At 49.8% G+C, this 23894-nt stretch overlaps 3 protein-coding genes across 3 annotated transcripts; all 3 read right to left on the reverse strand.

The window, feature by feature from the left end:
- Positions 1 to 359: 359 nt before the first annotated feature.
- foxc1b (forkhead box C1b) lies at positions 360 to 2469 on the reverse strand. Its single transcript, XM_088424775.1, has one exon. It carries the CDS (start codon positions 2323 to 2325, stop codon positions 1195 to 1197), a length of 1131 nt encoding a protein of 376 aa, XP_088280901.1. The 5' UTR covers positions 2326 to 2469; the 3' UTR covers positions 360 to 1194.
- Positions 2470 to 4207: 1738 nt separating this feature from the next.
- foxf2b (forkhead box F2b) lies at positions 4208 to 8223 on the reverse strand. The gene is made up of 2 exons (XM_088425914.1): positions 7125 to 8223; positions 4208 to 4676 (listed from the first exon to the last, which is right to left on the reverse strand). The coding sequence occupies exons 1-2, from the start codon at positions 8107 to 8109 to the stop codon at positions 4528 to 4530; spliced, it is 1134 nt and encodes a 377-aa protein (XP_088282040.1). The 5' UTR covers positions 8110 to 8223; the 3' UTR covers positions 4208 to 4527.
- Positions 8224 to 11931: 3708 nt separating this feature from the next.
- On the reverse strand, positions 11932 to 12743 carry LOC148416778 (forkhead box protein F1-like). The gene has a single exon (XM_088426063.1). It carries the CDS (start codon positions 12676 to 12678, stop codon positions 12037 to 12039), a length of 642 nt encoding a protein of 213 aa, XP_088282189.1. The 5' UTR covers positions 12679 to 12743; the 3' UTR covers positions 11932 to 12036.
- Positions 12744 to 23894: the final 11151 nt, after the last annotated feature.

A 23894-nucleotide genomic window follows, 5' to 3' on the forward strand; every position in this document is an offset into this window, starting at 1 on the left:
AGCCTGCACAAAAGTGGGCAGGTGAAGAAAGTGTTCGATTAAAACAAATGGGAAAGGTTCACTGTCGTACGCGGGATACGTTCAAAGGTACACGTTTGATTTTGCAAGCGGCAAGCGTCTCTCGCTTTTCGCGGCAACGAGCGCGGCCTCGTGCAAGCGTGTTTATTTGCTTGGCGGTTTCCGAGAGTTGTATGACGTTCGGGCCGAGGCTCGACCCTGAATGCGCCACTTGGATTCTGAGCCCACTGCAGGCATAAAGCGCCGCTTGTGTAGCATGCTGTGCGTGTTCGAAAAAAGTCCTGATTTCAAAATAAATAATAGATATTACAAATAAAGATGAAAATAATAGATATTACAAATAATGATGAAAAGCACGGCACTTTATTCAACAAACGAAAATGGGATGCCTTCAAGAACGTGTTGACAAATGGCACATCGAGGAACAAAGTTGAGGCTAAAGCTCTCGCTAGTACGTCATCGTGAGCGTTGGAAATAAATCACAAAAATAAATATATTATCATTTACAAATATCAGCACGCTGCGTTTGAGCCATTTTTATTGAAGACAATAAACTTACGTGATTTGCTGCTTACGAGCTCCTGCGTGGGCAAAATCAGCTTTGCTCAGCTTTTGTCCATTCCGTATGGCGAATTCCAAAAATAAATTAGAACTGCATGCCCCCCCCCCCAAAAAAAAAATAAAAAGACACGCAAAAAACGCCCAAGTTCTGTCAAAAGTGTGACCGTACTAGAACTGTGGTCTATTTGACCCAGCTTTCATTGATTGTTTTGTTCCAATTAGCCTTTGTTATTAGAAATAATAGAAGTATAATCATGACTAATAATGTTGTACGCGCTTAAAGCTGCTCGAAATAAATAAGCTAAATTAAAACTCTTATTTTTCTAGATGTAATGAGAAATGGGGTTATTTGAAACCATCCCGAAAGCCGGTCAAATTGAGCCAAATAAGAAGGTCGCCCCATGCACCTTTTGACCCGAATTGGCTTATTTTTGACTGCGTTTTCCAGAGGAGGCCAGAAAGCTGTCTTCAATCGAGCCAAACGAGCGGGCGGCCCCAATTCTGGCCGCCGTGCATGGCTTTGAAATAACTCCCATCGTGCGGCAAGAAGGTCGAGCCGGTCCACTTTCGCAGCCGGCAAGTTCCGAGAACGCAAAAATAGCGACGGCGGCGCAGTCAGAACTTGCTGCAGTCATAGAGAAAAGCTCCGGGGGTTCGGTAGATGGACTGCGCGGCCGGGAACGCCATTTGACAGCCGCTCCCGGCGGCGGCGGCGGCGGCGCCGGGCCCGATCCTCTGCGACTCGAAGGCGATCATCTCCCTGACGGCGTGGAAGTTGTGCTGCTGGGCCGGGTAGGCCAGGTCGCCGTAGCAGGAGGCGAAGCGGCCCTGCTGGGCCTCCTGGCAATATTCGGCCAAAGCCTCGTCGGCCGCGTGCAGGCTCGCGGCTTGCACGTTGCACTGATAGCCGGAGTCGGCCGGGTTCTGGCCGCAGGCGTAGGAATCGGGGGCCTGCTTCGGGGAGAGGGCGAGCCGGGCCGCGGGGTTGTCCTCGGCGAAGCCCCGCGCCGCCCGCTCTGTTCCGGCTCGGCCGTCGGGACTTTTGGGCGGCGTGCAGCTCCGGCTCTCCGTCTTGATGTCCTGCACGCGCACGGGCTTCCGGCAATCTTGTCCCGAAGCGGGCGGCCGGCGATCGTCCTGTCCCGGAGCGTCCCGCCGGACCTCGTCGGCCCGCTCCGGCTCGGGCTGGCGCTCGGGCTCGTGCTTTTCACTCCGCGCGTCCCGCTTCTTGAACCGGCGGCGGCGACGCAGGAAGCTGCCGTTGTCGAACATGTTGTAGGAGTCCGGGTCCAGGGTCCAGTAGCTGCCCTTGCCGGGCTTCTTGTCGTCTCGCGGCACTTTGACAAAGCACTCGTTGAGCGACAGGTTGTGGCGGATGGAGTTCTGCCAGCCCTGTTTGTTGTCCCGGTAGAAGGGGAAGCGCTCCATGATGAAGTGGTAGATGGCGTTCAGGGTCATCTTCTTCTCGGGGGAGTTCTGGATGGCCATGGTGATGAGCGCGATGTAGCTGTAGGGCGGCTTCACGGTGTCCTTGGCCTGCTGCTGCTGCAGGTGCTGCTGCTGCAGATGCTGCTGATGGAGCTGCTGCTGCGGCTGCGGGGCCCCGTACGGCGCGTAGCTTCGGGGGTACTGCTCGTACACGCCGACGGGCGCCGGCACGGCGGCCCGGTAGTAGCTCTGCTCGCCGCTCAAGTAGGGCACCGCCCCCAAGGAGTTGGGGCTCGCCACCGAGTAGCGCGCCTGCATCCCGAGTCGTCGTCTCGTTCGCTCCGCTTCAGGCCGCGGATCTCCGCGCCGAACCGCAGCCGGGCCGTGCGCCCGCGTCGCGGGAGACGCGCTCCTCAAACGGCGAGAGAGCCGCAAACATTTTGACCTCTTTTCTTTTTTTTTTGTTGTGCTTCGAGCCTGCAGACTTTTGCTCGCTTTTGGCTCCTCCCTCAATGTGCGCTCCGGCGTCCAATTGGAGGGACGAGACCGCCTCTGGAAACTCCACTTGCTACCCCCTCAGAAAAAAAGACAAGAAAAAAATCTGTGCCTCTGCACACCGATGTCAACAAAAAAAATAGACTGCTCACGAATCACGGGCATCTCAAGCCCATTTTTTTCTGGGTGCTCAAGCACCCCTCACTTTAATCCTGGGAAACCTCAAATTTCGGATAAATTGGATAAATTCGGATAAATTGATTTTTTTGTTGCGGAAATGCAAACCAAAAATAAACACTTGGAGGCTCAAATAATTGACCCAATAATCAACCAAAAAAAAAAGAAGACTTTCATTATGACGTCCCTTCTAAATGTTTGCAAACGGGAGGTCCGGAGGTACACCCAGCACTTGTAAAATTTAGCCCTTGGGGTTTGCAAGCCTTTTGATAATCAGCTTAGCCTGGACTCCCAGTCGACGCCGACCAAAAACATTAGCTTGCGAAAATAGCCAAAAAGTCTCATTTCAAATCATGGGCGCCTCTAGTTCATTTCCAGGGTTCTCCAGCCCTCCAAATTGAATCTGAGAAACTCAAATTGGAGACTTCCCGACAAGATGTGCAATATGTCTCCTTCAATAACTTGTTTGCGTCCTATTGGCTACGTCTCAATAAACAAAAGGGTTGATAGGAGTCATTTAAGGTTAAAATTGCAATCATTCATCGAGGTGAAAGCGGTTCTTCAGACCTTCCCGGCGCTTGAGTCGCAGCCGTCATTCAAATGAAATGAAATGTCTTCCTCTGCTGCCACCCTTTGGTCCGACTGCAGCATTGCATCAAGAGTGCGTCTTGCCCCCGCTCCGGGATGACGCGCCTTTCTGGCTTTAATGGAACAGCTCCATCTTTTTTGCCTTAGGCGCCAACCTTCAGCGCTCGTGATCGCTTTGACCCCTAGGAGGCACCCTAACAGCACTTATTACACGTCGACAAACGCTAAATAGATTCGGATTACGCGATCAATTCAAACTGTAGTTGCTAAATATTTTGACGATGATAACTATATACTTGTTTTGTTCAACTCCTTTCAAATCCTCTGATCACACTCGATATTTTCTTTGGATTCCATTTTGATTGTTTCTTGCTCTCTAAACTAGTTTAGCGCGCAGTTTTCCATTTAAACTAATCGAACGTTCAGTGCGAGGTGGTCGAAGACCGAGGAGAACTGAGAGCCATCCAATGTGGCGTCAGTACGGGACTGGCCGCTAGATGGCAGCATCCTCCACTGTGTGCTATTATGGACTGCCTTCTTCTGATTTATACGCCGTGCGCCTGTGTGAATTATTGATGTAATATTTTGGCAAATCGGTGTCCCGTTGGGGCGGGTTGCACTCTAGCGACGCAATCAATCGTTGACCCCGATAATTTTTGGGGTGTCCTTAGAAATCAGAATTTTGGAGGCGCAAAGATTCCGCCAGCGAAATGCCAAGTTATTCAGATTTCCATAAAGGCAATAGTGACAGAATCTTTCTTTATTTATTATTGTGTATATTTGTTCCATATTTTCTATACGGTACGTTTTTGAACGTATCTATCATGTCTCGGTTATGGAATGAAGTACAACGAATACAGGAAAAAGCAGATATCTATATTGCAAACCGGATGTGGTTGCAGTAGCCTGCGGAAAAATGAGGCAACGCATGAAATTGTCCACTTGAAATGGAATAGCTTTATTGAAGCTTACAAGGGACGCATTTGGACAATGCTTATACAATAAGTGCAACGTTTGATAATACGGCATCCGCGTGCGTGTTGATAATAACGAGCAAATGTGGAGGAAGCGCGTCTTCTTCTTGTCGTTTTTTTCATTGCATTTTTAAGGCCGACGGACGTGTTGGTGTTCGTTGGTTTTGCTTCAACGCAAATTTGCTCAGTTCCGCAGAGGGGCGAGGGGCGATCCTGCCCCCCCGTTGTTGTTTTTTTTTTTTTTTATAATAAAGTCCTGGGACGTGCAGGGACGGGGGTCCTCCCATCACATGACGCACGGTTTGACGTCCTGAGGGTGAGGATGATGATGGCGGTGGTGATGGTGGTAGTAGGAGGCGGCGGGCGCCGGTTGGAAGTTCAAGTTGAACATCAAATCTTTCCTGTCGCAGTGGCTGTGATAGCGCGGGATCCCCGCTGCGTGCGCAAAGACAAAATCCACTCCAGGTTAGCGTCACAATTGCACGCACAATGTGCGCACAGCTTGACTGCTTTAAGATTCAAAGTGTTTATTAATAGTCACGCGCACATGCAGTGTACAAACGACGTTCTGAGCCCAAAATTTTTATTTTTATTTTGCTGCGCACACGAGTGTTGGAAAAACAAAAAAAGATAACACATTCGCTCAAAGTGCGGGGGCCGTGGCCTGACTGCCGGTGCTCTGTCAAATAATGTGAGTTATTCATAAAAAAAAAAAATTGTGTTCATTTTATTTTCTATTTAATTGCGAAAGTATTCACGACTGTTCAATAAAGCAACCAATTCAAGCGTAAATTTGGAAATTTGTCCAAATGCGTTTTGTGTCTCCAATTGCTTGCCAACGAGGCCATAAAGCCAGCATTTGCTTTTATATTGCTGTTTTGGGCTAATTGTTTGGGGGAAATGGGCCCGCTTTCGTCATTTGCAATTTTTATTTTCTAAACTTCAGCATAGCTGTAAGACTAGCAAGTACACTTGTCAAATTGAATCTCTCGGTGGACAAAAAGACCTGAACGTTTGGGGGTTTTTTTCGCAAACATTTGCAATGGGGTCCTTGGAAAAGTTGCTTTGTAAACGGGGTCCCTGCACTCCCATAGCGCACGTGTCAAATTCAAGGCCCCGGGCCCGCAAAATGCTGATTTGACTCCCAGTTAAAATACCAAACTTGTGAGTTGTTTTCAACATTTACAAAATTGGGGGCGGGGAGACAAAGCTCTTTTTTTATATCCCCAATCTGTATTTTGCACATGCAGTTTTAGCCGGCCTCCGGATTTCAATAGTAGGAACGTGTGTTGCAAATTGATTTGACTTCGAGCAGCCCAACATTAAAATGAGTTTGACACCCCTGCGAAATAAAAACAGTTGCCACAATTTGGGGTCAAATGCACAAATTAAGCCCCGAATGCACGGACTTGTTGTGCGGCTTATAGACAAAAGCTGATTTGGACTTTGTCAACAGTTTGAAAACATGCCAAAGTAGTGTCAAAGAGACTGACGTCATTTGTTGCAATTTTTGCTTCTTTATTGAATTTGAAGCCAATCGTGTTGAACGAATAATCGCTAAACCCCCAAACATGTATTTGTTTGGTTCGTTTACTTTTGTTTGTCTTTGGTAACCCCAAACACTTGACTCGCTCTCTTTTTGACCCAAGTGGCGCGAGCCCACCTTTTGCAGTTTGCAATCGGATTTTTATTTTCGGCTATGCCAGACTGTATCTGAGCTCGCTTTAGCAACGCGGTCGAGAAACGTCAAATCGTAGCTCCTCAAGCAATAATATTCAAAAGGTCACATGACATTCAAGGTCGTGAGCCATGGCGGGACGTGTCCACAAGCGGACCTCGGCCGGAGGCAGCGCCGGTGTGGTCCTGGCTGCTCGCGCTGCGGCCTTTGTTTGCTTAACCTTTGAGAGCCCCGAAGGCTCCGGCGCGAAACCTCCAGAATGGAGCCAGGCCCGGCCCGGCCCGCGAGCGCGCGTGCACCCCAACCCGACTTATACAGCTGAAATCGACTGCACTTGACTGAGCCGTTTCCTTACACAATGAAGCTGGCGATCCCTCCCGGAGGGAATTGCACAAGGCAACTGGAAAGACATTGCTTCAATTCGAATCCGAGTATTTTCATTGGATACGTCATATTTTGAAACCTCGACGAACCCTTCCCTATTGCCTAACTTATTCATGCGTGTTTTGAATGACGATTTACCAATTGGCCATTTTCTCTGAATTTCAGCCAGATTTCAGCAGTGCGTGCCCCACGAAAGCAGGCTGATTATTTGCTTGAAAAAAGATCTTTATAAAAATGGGCTTTGAATTTTCCGACGTGTTAGGGACAAAACGAGCACCCGAATCAAGATTTCGCATTTTCTGCAGTCGCTGGCGGGGTGTGGTAGTGAAAGCGTCTTTTGAAAATCCAATTCTTTCATTGCGTTTTTACAGCTTTGAATTGTGAGGACGTTCAAACCAAGCGACGTGTGAGAAAATGATATAGGGCGAGTGGTTTTGCAGCATCGCGTACACAATAACTACAAATAAAAGCGATATTGAACGTGGAAGAAGAAAAACGTACACACGAGAAAAATAAATGTATATCAACAGTGTGGGAAGTACACAATAAATAATAAACGCGATAAAAGAAAATCTAAATAAAATTGTACACGAAAAACAATAACTATCCCGATACAATGAAAAATAAATTGGCGTGATAAAAGAAAGCACGTAACAAACGGAAACATATAACAAAACGAAATTATTCGAAGTTACGTATTAAAAAGGGAGGAAAAATCAACCATGAACGGATTCCACTTGTGCCGATCGCTCTATTGTCGATTTAGATCATCCCGAGTTGCAGTTGCAACCATAATATATATAATAAACATGGGGGGGTACCTGCTAAGTCGCCGGCGTTGTGCGCGTAGGTCTGCTCGTGCAGGGAGTAGGGCGACGACACCCCCGAGTGCAGCGAAGACGCGGCGGGGCCCAAAGGCGGCGGCTGCGGCTGAGGTTGCTGCTGCGGCTGCTGCTTGACGAAGGGCGAGCCGCCGCCCGAGGCCGCCCAGTGGGCCGACGCGCTCGCGTAGGGCGAGTGGCCGTCCAAGGACGAAGGAAGAGGACTGCAGCCGCCCCCGCCGCCGTCCGACCCGTAGTCCCCGTGGGCGGACGGCAGCGGGCGAGCGGCCTGCAGGTACGCCGCGCCGGGGCCCGGGACTGGGCCCGGGCCGGGAGACGCGTGGGGCAAGTGATGCGCGTCGTAGCCGCAGCCGCCGGCGGCGTCCGGGCCGTAGGCGCCGCCGCCGCGGCACGGGGGCAAGTCGAAGGCCTGCGGCTGCAGGACCGAGGCCCCGAAGCCCAACCCGATGCCGTTCATCATCCGGTAGACGGGCTTGAGCGCTTGGCACTTTCGCCGGAAGCCCCTCGGCCGGCGGCGGAAGGAGCCCTCCTCGAACATGAACTCGCTGCCGGGATCGATGGTCCAGTAGTGGCCCTTGCCGGGCCTGCCCAGGCCCTTGGGCAGCTTGACGAAACACTCGTTGAGCGACAGGTTGTGCCGAACCGAGTTCTTCCATCCCTGGTACGAGCCCCTGAAGAACTGGAAGCGGGCCTGCAGGAACTGATAGATCTCGCTCAGGGTCAGCCGCTTGCTCGGGGAGCTCTGGATGGCCATGACGATCAGCGCGATGTACGAGTACGGCGGCTTCTCGGGACGCCGCGAGCCCGAGCCCGAGCCAGAACCGCTCTTCTTCCCCTTGAGCGCGGGCGGCGGACTTTCCGAGGCGCCTTGCGGGCTCGGCGTGGCGCCGGCCGCCGGGTCGGAGCGGAGGGGCCGCTGCTGCTGCAGCTGCCGCTGCTGCTGCAGGGGACTCTCGCTCGCCATGGCTTGCGAAGGGCCCGCCCGAACAAAAGTGGATCCCGCGCTCCTCCTCGGCCGTCCTGAGCTCGCGTGAAAATGGCCACCGACGTTCCCTCGCTCCACTTAGGACGCGCGCGCGCGCGGCGGCCGCGCCGGAGAAGGAAGAGGAAGCGCGAGAGGCGGGGGGACCCGATTCTGGTCAGCTGGACACGGGAGGGGGAGGGGGCGGGAAGAGGGGCTCCCTCCGCTGGGTGTCACCGTGGAGCCAAGTGCGCCCGGTGGCCGGCCACTCAAGTGCGCGGAAGAAACGCGGAAAGGCCGAGCACTCGCTTCCATGCAAATCGTCCCCACCCCCAAAAGCAGCATCCTTCCAATCGTGACGTGGACAACCGCCCCCACTCTCACCATCTGCTTATTACATAATAGGCAATCGTTTACAATTCCGCATATATTTAAACTCCTGCGTGGAGTTTGCTTGTTCTCCCCGAGCCGCCTGGGTTCTCTCCTCCCGTGATCCAAAAACATGCACGGCATTGGACATACTCGATTGTCCTTAGGTGTGATTGGGCACGCCATTGCTTGTTTGTCTCTGTGAGCTCTGCGATTGGCTGGCAACCAGCTGAGGGCGTTTCCGCCTACAGCCCAAAACCGGCGAGATTGGCACCAGCTAGCCTGCGACGAAATGGATGGATGGATGTTAGCTGTTCTTCACAGAGGACAAAGAAGATATGCCTGTGAGTATCATTGTCTAGTTGTGTCGCTGCACTTTTTGTGTCCAAATGTCTATCATTTCAAATGCTTATGTTGACATCATAATGTAGATGCTATTTGTTAGCTTGTCTATGACGTTTTTGTTGAGCTAACGACTTAAAACAATGTTGTTGTTTTTTCTTAAAGTAACGTCGGCTGATCTCCACAGAGGACAATGAAGATACGCCCGTGAGTATTGTCATATTATGTAGGTGTGTCTCTGGGGTTTGTGTGTTCAAATGGTTGAAAATGCAAATGGTAACACCCGACTTTGCTAGCCTGTCTATGGCGTTTGCGTTCTGGTAAGAAGGAAAGGTATTTGTTTATATAGGCCATTTTTCAGATTGATTGAAGTTGTGATGCAATCTGCACGTGTTAAAACCGGGACAAATTTAAGCAATCTATCAAACAACCAGAGCAACAGGCGTCACCGTTTTTTTTTTTGTTTGTTTTTTTTTCAACCTTTCAATAGTTCCAAGACACCCATGTGATCAGGGTCGTGTTTTGCTCCTCATTTCCTCCTAAAATGGTCTGCAGGAGAATGAAAACAAACGCCGGCGGTGGCGGGAGACGCAAACTCGCTGCGGCTGCTGGGGGGGAGGGGGGGTGGGGGGGTTGTCTCAATAAATGACTTCGACATGAGTGGAAGCAGGCTTTTTCCATCAAGAGCTGCCCGAGATACCACACACATCGAGCCGTGAGGCGAGCCATGCAGTGTCAGCTTACCGCCCCCCCCCAAACCCTGCCGGAGGGGCTCGCCTTCATTAGGCCCACAAATTAGCGCAGCCCCCTCCCCGCACACATGCGTCTCTCGCATCGGGCCCCAATTGGAGGGCGGCGGGGAGCCAGTTGGCCTGTTTGCGCCCATCTCGTCGAAAGCGAATTTGGATTTTGCACACAATGACCTTTGCACTTTGCACAAACAAAGGATGTGCGGATCAAGTGATTTTCCGCGCGCGGCTCGGCGGCCCCACAAATTTCCTGCGACATCAAAAGTCGCGCGAGACCCCCGTGGTGATCAGGATGCCTCGGCCTGAGCCGACGCAAGCTTTGTTCTGCACCAACAGGACTTTTTTTTTTTTTCAACTTGTCCACTGGAGGGGCGTTAACTCTACAACAGAATCAGGCGGGCCCGTCACCATTGTTGCTGTGTTTGCATTTATTTATTTATAGATCCAGTTGACCCGAGGCAAACTCTTTTCGGTCGTTTTGAAAAACAATTACAACCATTCGGTCACTTGTTAAAACGCCTCGGTCAAAAATAACCCAACGGGGGTCATATAGAGCACCCAAAGTGTTGGGATGAATTACATGAAACACAGCAACGCAACCATTTAGGTTAAAAACACAATTTTGCTGTTATTAATTTCGAACTAACGTGGTTTAAATGAATAAGCCAAAAAAGTGAGTATACACCAATTTTTTGGACCCAACAGTTTGTATTCACGGCTTGCCCTAAAAATCCATGAAATTCATTTCAAACCTACACTCGAAAAATAATTGGGTTAAACCCAATGTGGGCCACTTAGAGAACCCAAAGAGTTGCCTTAAATGGAACATAGCAACGCAATCTTATAGGGTTTTTTTTGGCCGGTGAAAAACGAGTCAAATTTTGGAGGAATTTGCTTTGTCTGTTGTGTTATTAATTTTAACCCAACATCCTGGTTTAAATGAATAACCCCAAAAAGTGAATACACTTTTTTTTCTGCGTCTGCGTCCGGTCACGTGACTGTGCCGCTCAGGTGTGTTGTTCTGCGCTTCACCTGCAGGTCGCAGCATCGGGCCGGCTGGAACAGGAGCTCACACCTGTACCTGTTGTCACCCGCGTCGCAACTCGGACCCGCCATGGAAGTTGACGCAAGCAATTCGGCAACCATTCTTCAGAAGAAATGCAAGTTCAAGTACGTCAGCGGGCGGCCACCCGCTTGTCCTCCCATTCCATTTTTTTTGCTTCATTTTGTCTTCCTATTTGCAGTTCCTCCGCGAATAGCTTTCCTTTTTGTCTGAGCAGATGTTTGAAATCATGTTGTCGTGAAATCAAAGCTCGGCGGAAGAACACGTTATTGTCCTCATTAATATTCATATATTGCTGACACGTGATCGTTTTTGGATTTATAGACGCATTTCGCAAACGGGCCTAGAAAGAAAGCAATTGAAATTGATCAGCTTTAATATGGCTGGCAAGTTTGGGCTTCGAGTTGGGGGGGATACGTTCAGCACCGCGGACAGCAACTGAGGTCGGATCGCTGTACTGCCCAATTATTAGATTAAAAAAAAAGAGCTTGTTACTTTCATCAGTTACGCCATTTACGTCATTCTACTACAGTCTATGATCGATTGCTTGTGCTGGATTTAAGCGCCTTTACGTGCAGGGCACAATTTTGATGTTTACGTTTTGTAGATGTTTTATAAAAGGCTTTGACTTAAAAAAAAAAAAGAGTATAAACAGAACAGGTGTTGAAAAATATATCAGGCGAGGTGCTTGCTGATAACTCATTAGCGGCCAGTCCGGCATACTACTACTGTTTATTGTGTTTATTGATTTAAGCGTTTTTACATGCATTGCAGATTTGATGTTTGTTTTTGTTCGATCATTTCTACAGAGGCTTTTTTTTAAATAATTATAATCAGAAATTGTGTTACGATATAATAATAATATAATACACCAGCCGATGGGCTGATAACTACTGATATTACTATTAATATTTCTAATATTTATGATTAAAATGTCGCCTTCGCGGAAGTGAATGGTCTTCTTTCGTTCCCAACGGTTTTGTCGATGTGAAACAATATCCAAAGCGATGATTTTTCAATGACAAGACACATTTCCCCAAATTCATTTCCGCAGTGGCGACATTTTAATCATAGAGCCCAATTGAACGGACCGCAAACCGAATTGGAACGAAAGAGGTTTTCACGCACGACGTGGCCTGGGTGCCCCCCAGCAATGACGGGTCCATATAGACTGTGACAAATTTGCCCCAACTTTCCGGGCAACTCGAGGGCCGTATTTGCTGCGGACAGAACGAGTCGCAAAATCGGCTGCAACGGAGGCGGCTACTTCGGAGGGCGTCAGAGAAACGCATCACGCCGTCATTGTGGAACTTGTTTTATTGGGGAGACGGCGGGCATGCAAAAGGTCCTCCCGCTGCTCAGTCATTTCGTCCAGCGGTATAAATAGGCGACATAAAGGCGGCGGCCTCACGACAGCAGCGAGTCTATGCGAAAGCTGGCCGCCTTCGGGGGCGGCCGAGGCAGCAGGTCGCCCGCGGCGGCGGCGGCGGCGGGCGGGGGCCGGCGAAGGCCGGGCGCTCGCCCCTCCCCCCGCCCCGCCCAGGGCTCGCCCAGGATGCTCTCGATGGCGAAGGGGCCCGAGAACTTGGCGGGGGCCGGGGCCGGCTTGGCCCTGATGCGCTTCCTCCGGCGCCGGAAGACGCCGTCGGCGAAGGTGTACTCGCTGTGCGGGTTGAGCATCCAGTAGTTGTCCTTGCCCCAAGGTCGCGACGGGTCGCGCAGCACCTTGAGGAAGCAGTCGTTGAGGGACAGGTTGTGGCGCACCGAGTTCCTCCAGCCCGTGTAGGCGCCGCGGAAGAAGGGGAACTTGCTCATCAGGTAGTCGTTGATCTCCGCCAGGGTGAGGCGCCCGCTGCCGGACTCGCGGATGGCCATGGCGATCAGTGCGATGTAGGAGTAGGGCGGCTTGGGCCGCCGCGCGTACGGCTTGGCCGCCTTGCCCGCGGCTTCGGCGCCGTCCGAGCCCAGCTCGTCCCCGGGGGTCTCCGCCGGGGCCTCCCCCGCCCGGGACTCCTGCGAGCGCAGCGCCGAGAAAACTTCCAGTTTCATGGCGTGCGTGCGTGCGTGGAGCGGGATGCAGGGAGGGAGGGGGGCCCGCCCGCGCGCCGACGCGTCCGTCTCTCTCGGGAGACCTCGCCGGTCTGGCTATTAATAGCGCGCGGGCGGCGGGGGCGGGGCCTGCGCGCAGCCATTGACTCGGGGGAAACGCGCCCGCGCGCTCGCTCTAAACTACCAAAACAAAAAACAACATCGCTCAGCGCAGACAGGAGGCAATTTTGTCTCCGTGGTTGATCGTTCAGGTGATGCTGTACGTCTTTTAGTTTTTGCAAAACACAAGTTGTTGTTTCAAAGTTACGTATGTGCCTATGAGTTGCTTCGTGTTCCAATTCGTTTGCTCTTAGCTAGAAAAGGACACGTCCATATGCTCGACCATATAATTGAGCATCCTCACCTCAATCAAAGCCATACTCTCAAAGAGGGACGCCGGCCTCATGGAGGAAAGTCTTTTCAAGGTGGCCGGACCAATTCGGTCGTGGTATTTTAAAACAACAAAGTCAAAGTCAATTTTATTGTCAAATGCTTCACATGCGCTTAACATACAAAGGAATCGAAATTGCGCTTCTCACTATCCTCTGCCTTTTACATGCACAGTAACAAAGTGCAGGTGCGCAAGACGAAACAATCCTAAAACTAGATTCTTGACAACGTGCAGTATGTTAGGGCTACTTTGCCTAGTGTTGCAAAACAAAAACAAAGGCAAATGAATCATTATTTTCTTAATAATATCCAAGATCAAGTACACCACTATTAATTATAAATCTTTAAAATGAATCATAAAGTTTTTCATTCATCAAAAATGTCAGCTCAATTTTTTTAACTTAACGAAATCATCTTGCGGGCCAGATTAAACCCATTTGGGGGCCGGGAGTGGCCCGGGGGCCACGGGTTTAACACCCCAAGTCCGGACCCTGGAAAAGAGGTCCGAACTGGGATTTGGGCTCCCACCGCGTCGCCAAAAGCGAGCCTCGACACTCACGCCTGCGTTTCTTGAGCTTCTCCAGGTGGAAACGAGAGTAGGCGTAAGACTATACGACGGCGCCATCAGATGGGCGTCGTTGCGACAGGGTGAGAAAAAAAAGTCTGCTCAGCTGGAGCGGGGCCACAGCACGCTTATATAACACGCGTGTGAAATCCGGCCCTTGTTGCGTCGTCTCGTCGATTGACATTTGAGACGAGAGGACGGAGAAGAGGAGAAGGCAACTTGTCAAAGCCTTGACGAGAGAGGAATTCCAGCCTTGTAAATTCACAGGGTAAATCCTCAGCCGCTCTTTTGTGGCGCTTTGCGCTCACACGCAAGGTCTTGTCGGCGTGTCTCCCAGCGACTTCTTACCCGCTCGCCTTTCGATGTTCAAGCCCCGTGTGTAAACAAAGCGCTCACGAGCCAGGAGAGGTCCCGCGTGGCTGAGATTCTCAAGATTCCCTGCAGCGTAGTTCGTCTTTGACAAATATCCTGGTGCTAGACGTGCCTGATGGGGACACGTTAAGTGTCTGCTTCAGTCAACCTCAGCAACCGCATGAATTCCTTACATCTTTTTTTTTTGACGAATGTACATGTGTACATCTGTCTGGAACAATGTGTCTAGGTATCTGTCTGAAAGTATTGGCCAAAATGGGAGACGCGCATAGCATCTTGTTTACCGCCTGGAATTGATGACTGCTATATAAGCAACACTTTTATTTGCATTTAAAATAGAGGCAACTCTTTGCAAAGTGCTAACATTGCTCCAAGCAAATTTATTCCAACCGTTTTCAAGCGACAACCTTTTAAAACGGCGGGATAAAAAATGGGGAGAACATATCCAATTTATTCGCATCACTTCCAATGGAAAAAAAAAACATTAACATAACAACAGAGCTTTGTCTTATTCTAATGGACGACTTTTTTTCTTTCTTCGCATTTAAAGGCTCTGAGATAAAACTCGTGGAATACACGATAGAGGGTAAAAAAAACAACGCTCAAATGAAAACAATCGCGTACAGTGTCCAGAAAAAAAATCAAACGACATAATTCGTCTTTGGGATTGAATGTTTTCATGCTCACGGATGGCATTTGAAGACTAACACATGAAAAACACAATGGAAAAAAAAAACACCAATTGAGACAATAGCGTGCAAATGTCCATCAGGTCTTGTGTTAACGACAACCCAACATATGCCCGAGTCGGACCATTATCGCTACCTTAATGTGGTTTTAAAAAGACTAGATAAATATAATATCAGTAGATGATCAGCAAAAGGAATTTTGATCTTCCTTAAAAATGGAACCGAGTGGCAACATATATAAGGAAAATAAAAGTGGGCCTGGGATAGAGCCTTGAGGCACTCCACATATAAAATGCGCATTGGCCGACGCTCAGAAAAAATGTCTTCCAGCAAGATCCGACCTGAACCATTCTCAAGCAGCGTCTTTAATGCCAACAAAAGCCTCGGGGGGGTGGTGTGTGTGTGTGTGTGTGTGTGTGTGTGTGTGTGTGTGTGTGGTGGTGGTGGGGGGGGGGGGGGGGTGCTAGAATCAAACGGACAAGTTAACGTGCAGTAAAAAGCCAAACATTCTTGCCACCTCAACGACCCATCCACAACGCCGTCAAAGTAAACTTTCCAAAAACAACAGCCGTTAGTTTTTCTGCGCTTTGTTGCGTGCACACCTCAGCTGCTACTTTTACTGCGTGTCAATAAAAGAAATGTGATTATGGAGAAAAAAAAAGCTGTTGAGACTCTCCTTTAGTCACTTGGCAGCCGCACGTTGCTATTTTAAGTTCTCTCGCATTCTTACCTGAGGTGAACACACCCCTCCATACCAACACGGGGGAAAAAATAGATACACATAAACATGCAAAGGCAACGGGACTGTTAGGAAAAAAAACCTGCAGCACAATCACCGGCGCGCAAAACGCACCAATCCCGTTTTGCCGTCGAGCGACCCCGGCGAGGCGACACACAAAGGTTGCGCTTTCTCCGTCACCGCTCCCTCTAGCTACGGCGCCGCGGCCGTAGAATCCAACGCCGTCCGCTTTCCGTTAGCATAGCCTGAGCAAATATAGAGCGAAGCCGGCCCAGGCAAATTTGGACTGACCGGAAGCGCACTTTACCATCTAAAGTTATTACCCTCAGTACTTTTTTCATTTGGTAGCCACCGGCCATTTTGTAACCTTCCTTAGCCAAGCGCTCCATCCGTCCTCACCAGCCAATCGTAGGGCACGCAGCGACGGGCGAAGGAGCCGCCAATCACGCCCGGGGGTTAGGGTTAGGGTAATTCAGAGCAGGGGCGTCAAAATGGTTTTAGTGGGTTGGTCGCAGGGAGGAAAATCTTTCCCCAAGTGGGCCGCACCAGTAAAATCACGCTCTGTATTTTTAGAACTTTAAAACAGCAACTTGCGGAAGGAAGCCGGAGCGTCCCGAGTCGACTCGGGCTCAGGGAGAACACGCAAACTCCGCGCAGGAAGCCGGAGCCGGCCGGATTCAAACACGGGGCGCTGGACCGTGAGGCGGACGCGCTGACCCCAACCCTCCGCCCTGGCCAAATACTCGGAAAAGGGCGAGACGAAAATGAAATGAAATGAGTACCGGGATGGCGCGGCGATCACGCGGCGAAGCGGGACGGTGTCCGGTCTGAGAAATGAACATTTGAGGAAAAAAGAAGTTGACTTTCCATTCCGCCACGGGCGGGGGCCCTTGACGTGGGCGAGGCCTTCGGTGAAGAAAGCGCACGCGGCCGCGGATGGACGCGAGCCTGCGTGCGGTCCGACGGGCGATAGGAAGCCGAAGGCCCCGGGTAGGCCGCGGAAGCGCGGACGGGCGGGGCTAAGTGCGTCCCCGCTGTTTACCTGGCGGCCGTTCAGCGCCTTTCTGTCTAAACTTGAAATAGGATCCAAACAGTCTCCTCACGCACGCACAGCGGTTTGCACGAGATGCAACCTACCGCGGGGCTCCCTCCCGCTATTTTTACGCCGTCTGAACCTTAAGCGCCCCCCCCCCCCCCCCCCCCCCCCCCCGCCACCCCCCCTTGTCTCTGATTGAGAGGCGGAACACGTGGCCCCGGGGCGCTACCTGCAAATATAGCTCCGGTTACCAAGGAGGCGCACCGCAAAACCCCAACAAACAGCCTCGCGCTTGATTCCGCTCGTCTGTGACTGGGAGGAAGCTCGCCGTCGGGAAGACGCCCGCGGCAAAAGGCCTGTTTACGCTGGAATAGCCCCTCCGTGATGCTTTTCGGCGGGGGGAGAAAAGAATCGTAGAGAGGCGTCAACCCTGATCCTAGATCACCTACCGACAAAATTGCATTTCCGAACGGGGATGGTTTTGATCCACATTGCCTCATCCAGATGTGGCCATTTGAAAGTGAGGTTCCCATCCAGCGTCCAGATGAAAAACCGACAGAAAATCCAATCCTAGATCCTACAGCAATAAGATCGGATTTCCAAATCGGGATGGTTCTGATCCAGATTGCCTCCCTTTGAGAACTGCTAATCCAGATTTTACAATAGTTCCATATGGCTCGAGGTGATCCCATCCAGTATTGCTTTGAAAAACTGCCGTTACTTGATCACATAGCAATAAAATTCAATTTCCAGATCTAGATGAGACAATTTCGAAGGAGATTTCACGGTTTGTTTGCTTAGTTATTTGTTTTGTCATTTGCTTTTTAGGGCCGCCGTAGTGAGGTGACTTTGAATGACTCTGAAATTTCTTTTGAATATCCATCTCCATACTCATCCTTTAACACCGAAAGGTCAATAATATAAGTGGGAAGATACTATACGTAAAAAAGAAAAAAAATGGGGATAATGATTCCAGACGATGTGTGGCCAACCGCAAGAGTAATTAGAAGCCGGTGTGTAGCTGTTTGTCCTTGCGCCATTAGATATCGATCGGCTGATAATTCACGCCATTAAAAACGGGACGTCGCATTGTAAAGATATTTCCTGCTGGCGCATGGCGCCGTGCGCTACTTCCGCAGGAGCATCGATCCGCGGGAACAAACGGAAGCTTTAGGGCGGGCGGCGCCTCGCCAGTCCGCTGCAAACATTTCTCCAAATGTTACTCGGCGGCCCGACCTGCCCCGACGACGACGACATGCGCGTCAGCTCGGAAACTTCTGTCAAATCCCACCTCCCCTCCCCTCGTCCGGCCCCTCCCCCCCGCCGCGCGCGCGCGCTCCAGGCCCGTTCGTGCAGACGAGGTAAAACATCTCCGCGTCCGCGTGCGAGCCCCGCAGGTGGGCCCCGCATCTCCAGCTAGATGCTATCGCTCTTACTATACACTGTTTGGGTTAAGTGAAAAACACTTTTCACAGCAGCGGCAAAACACTACTCTGCCATGCGCGATAAATGTGAAAAGCCGTCCTTGAAAAGTCACCCGTGGAAACTCCTTGGCACGAACTTCCCCCCCCACTTTTTTTCCCCGGAACCAATGCTTTACGTGGGTGGCGATGCCTAACGCAAACCCAATCCCTAGCTTCTATTCTACATGCCTCATCATTGGGCACGCCCTATATACTAAAGCGGTTTTCATTGAAGATACTGTATACTGTATGTAGATACTATATATCTTATACTGTAGAAAATATGCTCATTAATCCTTGAAGAAATCAGTCAAGCAAATCATTCTATATTGTCTATTTATTGTAGGGATTAACCCTTGTGCAGTATTTTGTTCCATTTTTGATCTTTGCATCAAAGACATTTCACTTCAAAAGAAAGCATTGAAAGAACACGCCAGGGAGCTGAAAGTTCACCCAGGTGGTGATGACATGGCAGAGTTCAACACTTAGCAGGAGTGCGCCATCATTTGGCTAAAATACTTCCGGAATGACGTGGAAGAAAATGACGTAAAATGATCAAAATACTGCACAAGGGACACTCCAACGTCAAGATAAAGTCGATTTTTTGTATTTTTCACACTTCTAACATCGTCTACCATCAATCTTTATTACTTTTGATCTTTCAAACTGTAAGGTGCAACCTTACCCTAACCCTAACCCCTAACCCTAACCCCTAACCCTAACTGTAAGGGTCATGAGGTTCGGCTCTCTTTTAGAATATTCACAACAATTTGCGCGCCGGGTTGTAGGACACAAATGCATTTTTGGGAACACCCCCGATTTCTAACAATGAATGAATAAATAAATATAAAACAAAACAAACTTCAGGCAAACATTCAGCTTAGCTTTCTTTGGATTTGCTCTCAGGGCAAATATAGGTAGTCAGAAAGGGCACCTTTTCTACGTGGAGCTGCTTTCAATTGTGGAATGAGCCGCCGGCCACTAAACTGGAGAAGGCGGGCCACAAAGCAGCCCCCGAGCCATAGCGTGGACTCTCCCGACCCCCCAGGGTAATACAACATCAACGCTAATCCAAGACACGGAAAGGAGTCGCTTCTATTCCGGGAACTTGTTCCCGGAAGGAAAGCGCTGACTGGGACAAGCCCCTCTGGTTCTGATCCGCGCAGAGCCTGTGCAGTAGACTTTGGAAATTGTCCTTGTGTAAACAAAGGAGGCACGGACAGCTTAAATGCGCGCGAGGCCAGAAGCCAGGATGCCTTCCATAAACACATCACCCAGGTGGTCCGCGTGCCAGAGGCCGACCCGGGTGTCGGGCCGCCGCACGGCATCGCCGGCCGCATTCCAACAAAATGTCTGACAATCGCATATTTACAGCTTTGCGCTCCGACCGGAGGAAAATCAAGAAGAGAACATGCTCGCTGTATTGTAACTTTTGAACCATAACATTCAGTTATATTCCTTGAATTTTCTCCAAAATCAACAGTGCTCCTTATGTATGCATGTCAACTTTTCACTTTGTCATCTTTTACGTATTTTACGGATCATTGGGCGCACTGTATTATTAGGCCCAATATCGAGGAATCAGTGGCCCATTTGAACAAAAGTTCACACGTAAGGTGCATTATTTTTGTTAATCATTGCACAGTAGTTCATTCTAATTGTATATTTTTGGGTTCATCCAATACAGGAAATGTGCTGCTTTTTTTGGGAAGGTTTGAAAGTTTGAAAATTACTATCACTAGTCAATTGACAGGTACTTGTGGTCCAGTCTGGTTTTGTTTTGAAAAAGTGGCACCAAATAAACAAAATAAAAAAAAAGAATTTTGTATATGTATATATATATATATATATATATATATATATATATATATATATATATATATATATATATATATATATATATATATATATATATATATATATGGATATACTGTAGTACTAAAGGTCAAGCGGTCTTGAAATGTGTATTTAAGTGACAGGTTAATATGACGCTTGATCCCGAGCGAGCGAGCGAGCGAGCGCAAGACCGGTCTTGCGCCTGTTTACACTTTACAGTCGACGCATTTCTCCCCGGAGACGGCAGCTTCTATCATCGCCGTGCCACACCACAAGGCTTAGATGGAAAATTCGCTCCGGCAGCTACAAGCACTTCTCTTATGGTCAAAACAGGCTCTGGCTTTTGCTCAAGAGCGGCTTTAAGACGGAGAGGCCCGAGAACTTCGGTAGCGGGGCTTGGAGGTCCGGGCTTCTCGACTGCGGCCCGCGGGTTCGGGTCCGCATCCAGCCACAGTAGGAGACGTACAGTAGTTGATTCAAATCAGACTGATGACATACACCAGCAGATCAAAACATCAAAGCCGCACTACCCCTCCTGTCCAACAAGAGGCGCGAAAGAAACAACCCGAATGACAAAACAAGCAGGGTGACAAACAAAAGGAGCGTCATCAATTGTCGCGACACGCCTCACCAGAATGCATACTCGCTTGCGGCTCTGCCAGCTTGATACGAAAAAATCGATTTACCCAAATATGTACGGGACGCACTCTTCATTTTTCTGGTCGGATACCTCGCTACGCAGCTCGAGTTCATTTTCCCATCAATGGCCGAACTCGCGCAGCGTTTACGATTTTACGTGTATGCCGCAATTAATAAAGTCAAACGGCATACCGTTCCGCGTTCTCTAATGGGCGCACGCATCTCCTTACTCTTTTTTCAATCATACGTTTTTGCGCGTGGAACGAGGGGACTACTCAAACCACCTGGGTACGCTTCCTGATGCGGCGGATCGTTCCCGACGGCGGCTCGCGTTTCAGCGGCTGAGGTTGAGCCGGCTTAGGGTTCGGAGCGCCGAGCGCTTTCCGCACCTGCGCCGTGGGCCGTCCCAGCTCGCGGGCTCGAGCCCGGGTCTGAGTAAAGGGCCCGTGACTTTGCGGGTTAGCGTTTCCCAAGTCTTCATAGTTGGGGCGATGGCTGTGAGTCACGGTGGAGAGAATGCCGTTGCGTGTATGTTGAGCTGTTGAGCTTTGGCGTGTGTGTATTTGTCTTGGGGCTGCAATCAAAAACCAGTTTTTCAGAAATGTTGTTTTGACACATATCAGTAGCACTGGGATCACCGGGCGCTGGGGCTTCCCTGCGCGGCCAAAACAAAAGTCGTTTTTCTCCCCGTCTAAATTTAGACCTCGTGATTGTATTTCAGATGCGCAGGTAATTCCCAGGTGACTCAATCACATCTGCCGTTCTTCGCACGGGCGTGGAGACGTCCGTGCCCACTCGGGGCGAGCGCCCGCTTTGTTTTGGTCCAACGTGCCGGCTCGACGAGGGCGCGGACCACGACGGCCGTCTTGACATTTTTGCGCTTCCAAAGCAGCTGAGCGTATTTCACGACAGTTTGATAAATATGGCTTTCCCCACAATGCCATTTCCTTGCTATTGTCACAGAATCAGAAAGATTCCGCAAGTCAACGCCTGCCTACTGGCGCTGGCAATCTTTGAAAGGAACACAATCAAGAAATGACACTTCTAAACTTCTTTCCTGCTCGCATAATTTTCTCATGATGTCTAAGATCATCAAAGACTTGTAAACGTCAGAAACATGTCATCCAATTGCAGATTTGTAATTATAATTTATATAACTGTTCCAATGAGGGGAAAAAAAGAACTTTATCCCTCCTTGTTAACTTTTTTCTCATTTTTCTTGAAACTTGCATAACTAAAGGATTTGAGCGTAAAAATGTAAAAGAAGAAAGCTGAAGACTTAAATGAAGGCCTGCCTATGCCTGATAACCTCTGGAAAGAAAAAAGGGAGGAACGGCTTCAAGAGAAAATCATCGCAAAAGTCGAGCATGAAGGTGCGGGGCCGCTTTGCTTCTTCACGACACGGATGTCTTGCTGTGAAGGATGGAACCATGTTTTTTTTTTTTTTTTTTTTTTGTCTTTCGCTGATTCATGGCCTCGATCCGAAGTGGGCCGGGGTTATGCGGCAGGACGGCGGGACTCGGTAAGAGAACTCCTGAGACGTGCGGTATAGTGGTAGTGGTAGTGGTAGTGACGCGATCCTTCCGCCGACCTGACCTTTGTCTGTCCCAGGTGCTCCCGTACCCGATGTTCAGAGTTTCTCTGAGGCGCGTAGCCCGCATAGTCACAAGCGATGTCGTCCCGTCGGATCACGGCTTTTTCCTCGGGGGGAAACATCTTTTCTCTCAGTAGCCTCGGGCATGACCAAGCCCTTACGTTATCGCCGTCGGTGCTGTAAGTCAAACGGCCATCATAGCTGATCTTTTTGCTCTTTCTTGTCCATTTCTCTATCGACTTTCTAGGGCAAACTTTGATGCCGTTAGCATCGATGGTCCCCAACATTTTGATGGCCACGGACCGGCCAACGGTGGGGTGGGCGCCCTATATAAGCCCTCGGCTCGTTTATTGTCACACTAACCGCTCCGACATACTCTGGAGGCTGCGGCCATTTGCCGGCTCATCCGCTCCGGCGACAAAGAGGTAAAGGGTCCGTTCCGTGTCAGTTCGTGGGTCTTTTTTGGACCAGGTAGCGCTCCTGATATTGGCTGTTCAAAGCTTTCTTTTTTTTTATTGTCGACCGGGCCTTTCAGCCTTCCCAAAGACGTCTGTTTCTCACTCATCTACCGGGATTTGTGGGTGAAATTTTGGCGCTCAATTAACCAAAAGCGATCCGAGAGGATCCGACCGGTTTTCAAAAGAAAAGCTTTTTCGAAACGGCACAGCTTACGCGCGTATACGTTCGACTGCGTTTGCGAGTATGTTTGAATGAACTTGCCATTAAAAATAATCTTTCCTCCGCCCCGCGACGGCAGCTCCTCACTTTGGTAGAACAAGTATGACAAATTGATTCCCGAGCCGCTTGACACCTGAGCGGATGCACATACCAAAAGTGCGTGAGTTAAAGACTCGCTCCGTGTTTATTTTGTTTTTCCGCGTCCCGATGAGGCGATAAGATAGGTCTTGAAAATGACTGTTGAAAAACTGTTGCATGTGGGACACACGGCATGAGTGGCAAGGAATCCTCCTCTGGATTTTTTGACCTCAATCGAGCCGAAGCAGAAATGCACGCGAGCGTGCATATGTTTTTTTTCCGTGCGCGTGCGCAAACATGTGATGTGTAGCATGAGAAACTCAGCAGGGGCGTGACTCTTTTGCTCCGCCGAGAAAGAGAGGCGGGGGGGGGTTGGCGTTCGGTCAAGCTGTAACAACAGCCTTTATTTCCCGAGTTACAGCACAACATTGAGCAAGCTTTTGTTTTTTTCGGGGCCGAGAAAGACTCAGTCCCGTGACGGCCTCGCATGACGGCCAACATGTATTAGTTGTTGAGTTTCCTGCCGTATTTCCGCCTCACATGTGATTCCGCGGACTCTCGTAGACCCACGAGCACGCAAGGGAGGTCATCTCAGGTCCACATCGGCTAAGGCGCTATGTTAATGTCACGTTAATTATGACAAAGCATCGGTATCGCTCCGGCCCGGAATGCCGTCAAGAACTGCTCGCAGACTTTGAACTGACTCACCTGGACGAGTCCCGTTTGCTGAAAACGTTCCTCCTTTAATCCCAAAATCTTATCGTAGAAAACTTTGCGTATTTCTCTGAGTGCGAGCGGAGGTAGTTTTTCCTCATTTTCAACCCCAGATTAGAGGGGTCGACTTCAAACCGAAAAACTCAAAAGCGGAAATATTTTCCTGGCGCCAAAGATGCATTTTGTGATATGGCACACCGGGTTATAACGCTCACCGGTTTGTAAAGCTACGGTGTAAGGTGTTTATGAGGGGCCTTACTGAAAATTAGGTCAATATGCCGTCCCTTCTAAATGCTTGCAAACTGCACGTCCAGAGGTACACACTGGTGTCAAATTTAGCCCATGTCAGGCTCATTTACTGCCATTCAAAATTGGAAACATTGT

Source organism: Hippichthys cyanospilos, chromosome 10 (genome assembly GCF_059441005.1).
Source record: "Hippichthys cyanospilos isolate Australia breed blue-spotted pipefish chromosome 10, RoL_Hcya_1.0, whole genome shotgun sequence".
Taxonomy (NCBI): domain Eukaryota; kingdom Metazoa; phylum Chordata; class Actinopteri; order Syngnathiformes; family Syngnathidae; genus Hippichthys; species Hippichthys cyanospilos.